The following is a 7,651-nucleotide window of genomic DNA, read 5'->3' as shown; positions in this document are numbered from 1 at the left end:
CCTAAAAAGAATAAATACCTTTAGTGGTGGTTACCTTCAATGGTGACAGAGGCGACGACGTAGACTTTTAGTGGCGATGCCTGTGTAAAGAAAAATATTTATAGAAAAACCTAATAGCCTTCACACCCAAGATTTTAAGCATTTGGATCGTGGAGAAAACGAGATATAGTAAACAACTCTAGACTAGAAATGCAGAAAAAATTCATTTTTTAGGATGATAAATAGTGGATTGATAAATTTATTACTTTGCTAAGGATAGAATATCCATTTGTTTACAACCCAAGTAATGTTATACACACATAAAGCTCACACACCATTGAAATAACAAGCATTATTTCTATAATAAGCTTCCAATAACCAAACTTGAATTCTTCATACAACTTTTTATCTAAAGCCATCAGCAATTCTTTCTGCAAGGCAATACGCAGTCGATTGGATAGTGATCATGGGATTAACACCAACAGCAGTCGGTAAAATACTCGCATCACAAACATAAAGTCCCTCCGCTTCCCAGCTCTCCCCATTCTCATCCACTGCACCTTCCTTCTCACTTTTCCCCATTCTGCAACTCCCCATTTGATGAGCTGAACAGTATAGAGTCCAACGTTCCACCATTGACATCGGACCAGGTAAAGCTTCTACTGTCTCCAAGAACTCCTCGATCTCCTCTTCACTTGTCCCTTTGCATTTCAATTTCTGCCCATCGCTTCTTTGAGTACCCACTTCAACAGCCCCAGCTGCAATCAACACCCTTAACGCTTGTCTCAACCCTTTCTTCATATTTTCTTTGTCATATTTGCTGAATCTAAAACTTATCCTTCCTGCTGACTTTACTTTCCCAGGTCCACTGTCTCTTATCAATGAAAACACATGAGCTGTTCGAGAGTATCTCATCATTCTTTCCTTTATGTCTTGCCCAGAAAGCCATGGACATAAACCAGCGAAAGATCCAGGTCCGAGTGCAGTTACTTCCAAGATGTAGTTCTCATCTGACCCGGGTTTATGAACGGATGTCAGTATCCCTCCTTCGTAGTTTGTGCCTGTTAGATCTGTTTCATTCTCTGGAAAGTATCCCCATGCCATTGCAACAGGATGGAGATGAAGATTCCGGCCAATATTAGGGTTTTTCAAACCACTAGATTTCATTAATGGTGGCGTTAAAAGAGACCCACATGCAGAAATTGTCACCTTTGCTTCGATGAGTAATGTTTTATAGGTTTCTTGGTGTAAAGCTTCAGCAATTACTCCTAAACATTTATGTCTTCTTTTCGTCCCTTGTCGGTTTCTTGCTAAAATAAATTTCTTCGCTTTACATCCGGTTATGATCACAGCGCCATGATCGACTGCATCAACCAACCAAGTCGAATCGGTTCCCTTTTTGTCTCCTGATCTGCAACCATAACAACAAGAACCACAGTAATGATTCTCGGATGCGTTCTGTGGGATAAAATCGATTTTCAGACCAAGATTCTCACACCCTTTACGAAGAACTTGATTTTGGAATCCTTCTTTTGCGCACCTTTCAGTAACACCGATTCTTTCACACACTTTATTCATCGCAGAAGTATACTCATGGCTTTCATATAACTTAATGTTGTAATCTTCTGCCCATTCTTTTCGCACAGATTGTGGTGTCTTGATGCAACCTGACCAATTAATTGCTGACCCACCTCCAACTCCAGTTCCTGCCTGGATCATTACACTCCCTTGAAGGGTTGGAAATACTCCTTTTGATTCATAGAGTTGATCAAGAGAAGGCCCTTCGAGTTTTGAATAATCTGTCTTATAAAAGTAGTTTCCTTTTTCAAGAACGACAACTTTCTTGCCGGATTTTGCAAGTATGGCAGCTGCAACACCACCACCACAACCAGAGCCGACTATTACAACGTCACATTTTATTCGGCAGATTTTCTCTTTAAGGTCTTCTCTCACATCCATGCCTTTCTTACGGAGAGATTGCACAAGTGTATGAGTATGATCCTTTTCATTCATAAGCTCCACCATTCCTTTCTGTAGAGGGCGCTCGTTTGGGTTACTTTTGGGTTGTTCTTCGTTAAGGTCTACGTGGTAGCCGATGGCTTCCCATGTAGGATTATTTGTTTTCCCATCGACCTGTTGGGCATTTTTCAAGAACATCATATCAGTTGTTTTCCTTGTATTATAATTATAAGTGTTTACAAAAATTGGTTACTTATCAAACTGGACTTATATTCTCTCTCTTATAGCATTTCCAACTTACTCCCATATTTGATTTTAAACTATTAATTTTCCAAAATGGGATGAACTTTGAATTATGAGTTTTTTTTTTTTTTTTTTTTTTTTTTTTTTTTTTTTTTGTATATTATTAGTTTATCTTATCCATTAATTATAATTTAAATGTATTATTTAATACTTATAATATTATATTATGTATTAAAGAATATTAATTAATTATAAATATAAAGTTTATTTTTTGTTTATCAAATTCATATGAAATTTTAAATACATATTGAAATTTTAAAATACGATAACGTATTTTACAAAAGTTTATAATTATGTGTTATAAATATAATATTATTTATTTAATAGTATTGTAATAAAAAAAATTTAGATTATATATTTGTTAAAACCAAATTAATAGAAAAGGTATAATTGACAATCTATATAAATTGGAAAAATAAAATATACTTGAAATATATTTTTTGGAGATAAAATTTAGGTAAAAATGAAGTAGGACTGGAGATGAAACACTATTTACCTTATTTTTGGAAAAAATAAAAATAAAAATGAGTTGAAAATGATTAGTTGTATGTACATCCTAGGAAAAAAAACAAAAATTGTGGCTTTTCTTTGGCATTGCGGGTTGTCTACCAGTTACATATTCTCCTAAAGTGTTGGGGTGTGTCAGATCAAAGGTCGAACAAGATCTTGATCTAAAATATTTATGTTTGCATCGGGCGTTGTGTACTTTTTTTTTGCAGAAATGTGGATCTAATGGTCGTTGATATCTATGTTTGCATGTTGATAATGTCTCTTGGACCACTTACATTTTTGCATCAGACAAAGGAACTGGTGGTTGGAGTAAGTGTAAAAACTGTTCAAGGTATCTGTTGCGTATTTTTATTAACAAAAAAAAAAAAAAAAAAAACAACTTAGACAGCGTATTCGTCATCCAAATTATTTATTTTCACCAATCAAATAGGTGGGTCGTATTTGTCTCACACTGGGTTTCATAAAAAATATATGTACCAAGGGTCTCTTTTCAAGTATTATGATCAGAAATGTATTTTATTTATTTATTTATTTATTTATTATTTGGGATAAACTGGCCAATAAAGAGAAAGAGGAAGAAGAGATCACCTTAGAAAAGAAGACCAAAAGGCAGATCGACTTGATCAACAACAATCCGAGTCTGATAGGCGATATATACCCATTCTTGAACCATTTCTGCAGAATCTTTTGCCTCTTATGTAGTGAGATTTCGGAGAACTTGTGTATATATGGCCATTTATGAGAAATACAAAGAAACCCAGAAAGTAAAAGGGTGCCTAGCCTGGTTGATAAAAGAGTTGTGACCAATTTCACCACCAACATTTCTTCAAAAAAAGCGGTCGTTACCAGTATGTGAGCTACCTGTTTCCAGTTCCGTATTTTTTTATTATTTATATTTCCACTTCGAAATAAAAAAAAAAAAAAAAAAAAAAAAAGAATTCGAATTTAGAATATAGAAGAGTGTTTAAGTTTTTTTGATATTATACCTTATTAGGAATTGGGTATTGAGAACCGGAAGCAGTAGAGAACGACTGAATAGATTCTTTAGCTTTTTTCTCATGACCATCGAGAGAACTCAGAGGGAGTGGCTGCACGATAACTTCACATATGCTGGAAATAGTCTCCATTTCTGATGAAGAAAAGCTTCCAGTTTTGTATTCTTCATCTCTCCCACCTTGTAACAGAGGGTGACACTCACTCGCACTCTCATCATACATCTCTCTTTTCTCTTTTTAAATATGTTAATGGATACGCCTGCATGTATATATATATATATATATATATATATATATATATATATATATATATATATATATATATATATATATATATATATATATATATATATATATATATATATATATATATATAAACGACTAATTTTGTAAGACAGTGAGATGTATTTTTTTATTTTTTTTTATATATTTTTTTTTATTTTAATTTTTTTTGTTAATTCAAGTTCCGAAAATAATATTCAAAAAAGGAATTTTTGGATTTTTCCATTTATTTTGCATTTTAAAATTATTTTTTAGAATATGTATAGTGTAATATTCTATTAGAATATTTCACGTATTTAAAAAAAAAAAAAACAGGATTTTTTTTAATTAGTTCAAGTTTTAAAAATAATATTTAAAAAAAATATCTGAATTTTTCCATTTATTTTGCATTTTAAAATTATTTTTTTAGAATATATCATTGTAATATTCTATTAGAATATTTTATGTATTTTTAAAAAAGAAATGAAATTTATTTATTTATTTTTTTAGTTAATTCAAGTTCTGAAAATAATATTTAAAAAAAGAATTTATGGATTTTTTCATTTATTTTGCATTTTAAAATAATTTTTAGATTTGATCTCACGATCTCATAAAATTAGAATAGTCTCAAATGAATATATATATATATATATATATATATATATATATATATATATATATATATATATATATATATATATATATATATATATATATATATATAAGGGTAAGAACGGTAGAGAACTCGTAGTTACCCGAGAACTAAAAGTGAAGCGTTAAATTAAAACTAATTCATTAAGGATATGATCATAATCTTACCAATCTTATTTAATATTTAATTTTTTTGTGTTATTGGAAATATTAATAGAAATTTCTAAAAAAGTACATATTAAATTAAATTTTCGGATTTAGGAAAAAAAACAATTTCCGTTTTTTTTTTAAATGGAGATTTTATATATTTTTTTTTCAGAAAACATGAATTTTTTAAAAAAATTGATTTTTTTTTAAAAACTGCAATTTGTTTAAAAAAACTGTAATTAAAAAAAAAATAACTACATATTTTTTTTATAGAAAAACTGCAATTTTTTCAAAAAAAAAAAACTGCAAATTTTTCGCAAAAACTACAATTTTTTTTATAAAACTTCATTTTTTCTTTAAAATAATTTTTTTAAAATCAATAAATTAAAAAAATAGAATGTTTAAAAAAAACTAAGTTTTTTAACAAAAAAAAAAATGAACGTTTCAGGTGCATATATGCATATTTTTGAAGTACATATAAACATCTTTCTTATACGGTAATATTCGCAAGTAATTATATAAAAAAATCCATTTTTATTTAATAATCTATAAATACAATATTACAAGTATTTTATTCGATACAAAATAAAATATAAAAAAACAAAAAATACTACAAAAATTCAAAGCATTTTTATGTCTTCGTGTCAAGATTTCCATATTTTCTTTAATTTATCATTTTCACATCTTCAACATTTTCCACAAATTCTTCCAAATCTACAAGAAAAATAAAAAAAAATAATTAATGCAATAAAACTCACAAGAATACATGTGTACATATAGACGTAATTCATATGTGATTCACTTGTAATTTATATTTAAATTACATGTAATTCATATGAAATTTACTTGTGAATTACATGTGATTCATATATGAATTACATATGAATCACATATTATTCATATGTGAATCACTTGTGATTTACTTGTGAATTACATGTTATTCACTTGTGATTTACATGTGAATCACATATAATTTATATGTGATTCACAAGTGATTCACGTGTAAATCATAAGTGATTCATGAAGCTCAATATAAAAGCAATTAAAATAAACTAGATGGTTAGAAAAAATAAACAATTAAGATTATTTACATATGAATTACATGTGATTCATATGTAAACCACTTATGATTTACTTGTGATTTACATGTGATTATATGTAAATTGCATATGAATCACATGTAACTCATAGACGATTCATTGTGATTTACATGTGAATTACATGTGAGTCACATGTAATTCATATGTGAATCACTTGTGATTTACTTGTGAATTACATATGATTTACTTGTGAATTACATATGATTCACTTGTGATTTACATGTGAATCACATATAATTTATTTGTGATTCACGTATAAATCCTAAGTGATTCATGAGGCTCAATATAAAAGCAATTAAAATAAACTACAAGGTTAGAAAAAATACATAATTAAGCTGATTTACATGTGAATTACATGAATGATTTACATGTGATTCACATGCAAATCACAGATGATCAAGTGATTCATAAAGCTCAATATAGAAACAATTGCCACAAATCAGATGTGGTTAATTAGTTAATAGATAAAATATAATGTTATGATAAAAAATTTATCATTTTCATCACAAAAAATGGTGAGTGGAATTAGGTGTCGCGAATCATCTTTGGGCCACCCAAGCTCATTCAACTTCTTTTCACAATCTACAAATGTTGGTTTTGGAGGTGGTTCTGGTTTGTTGTTAATGTTACGGGCTATCATCTTCAAGACTACATCGATTAAAAGACTATATATAAAAATAAATAAATAAATATATTAATTAATGAAGTAGAAGTAGATACTTACTTCCACAATACACACCAAACATAAGGAGCTTTTTCAAATAATAAATTCCATTATAGTAAATTTACATATGGAGTTGATAAGTGAGATGGGTGTGTGGAAGAAGAAGATAGAGGATAAAATGACAACAACACGCTTCACACAGTTTCCTACAGAATGTGTCACTGGAGATACTCTTTGTAATATCATCTAAGCAACTTGGGTAAGCAAATTTTATTAAAATAACAAAAATTGAGTTATAAAGGAATTAGGTCAAATAGGTCAAAAGCTTACCCAAAGTATAGGAGTATTTGTATTGATTTAGACTACCTGTTAATAAGCATAGAAGCAGACTGAAGCAAGAAGAGACCTAATGTACACATGTTTGAGGTTTAGCCCCTGAATATATAAAGAAGGAAATAATGGCTTGATGTTGCTAATATAAACCACAGGGTAACAAACTAGTGCTTGATTTTATTAATATACTCACAGCAGATTGTAGGTAAGAAGGGGTAAATTTGACTCCTTAACGAGTAAGGGAACATGGGTAAACAAGAAGAAACACATAATTGTTATGATTGAGAAGAGGGTAATGTTGTCCAATGGTTCTTGTAAAATTTGTAGGTACTTAGGTATATTTGTATTTCATGTTATCACATCACCAAATATGATGTCTGTCACACCCCCAAACCGAAACGGCGGAAACATTCGGGGGTGGATGACGTCATGTATAGTATCACAAAAATTGCATCATAGTAATCAAAATAAGCACAACTATTACATTGAATATATATATATATATATATATATATATATATATATATATATATAAGTTATTCACATCTGTTTGATTTATATTCATATACATCAAAAGTAGCAAAATATAAAGATGTAACTCTATATGCTCCGTCTTCTCAAAAGCCGCGGGAGTACATGTCTACTGATTTCCTGAGAATACAAGTTATTTTGAAAGATTATCAGCATTAAGCTGGTGAGTTCATAAGCATGTTTTTGTAATGAAAACCTGTCATTGAGTCAGTGGAAAT

General features: G+C 29.4%; 1 protein-coding gene across 1 annotated transcript; it reads right to left on the bottom strand.

The window, feature by feature from the left end:
- Positions 1-229: 229 nt before the first annotated feature.
- Positions 230-4,000, bottom strand: LOC145031179 (long-chain-alcohol oxidase FAO1-like). Its single transcript, XM_078979694.1, has 3 exons — positions 3,738-4,000; positions 3,340-3,612; positions 230-2,112 (listed from the first exon to the last, which is right to left on the bottom strand). Exons 1-3 carry the CDS (start codon positions 3,966-3,968, stop codon positions 385-387), a joined length of 2,232 nt encoding a protein of 743 aa, XP_078835820.1. The 5' UTR covers positions 3,969-4,000; the 3' UTR covers positions 230-384.
- Positions 4,001-7,651: the final 3,651 nt, after the last annotated feature.

The sequence above is a fragment of the Lactuca saligna genome, chromosome 2 (genome assembly GCF_052625555.1).
Source record: "Lactuca saligna cultivar CGN05327 chromosome 2, ASM5262555v1, whole genome shotgun sequence".
Lineage (NCBI taxonomy): Eukaryota > Viridiplantae > Streptophyta > Magnoliopsida > Asterales > Asteraceae > Lactuca > Lactuca saligna.
Note: the sequence above shows the minus strand (reverse complement) of the source record. Positions and strands in the feature narration are given on the sequence as shown.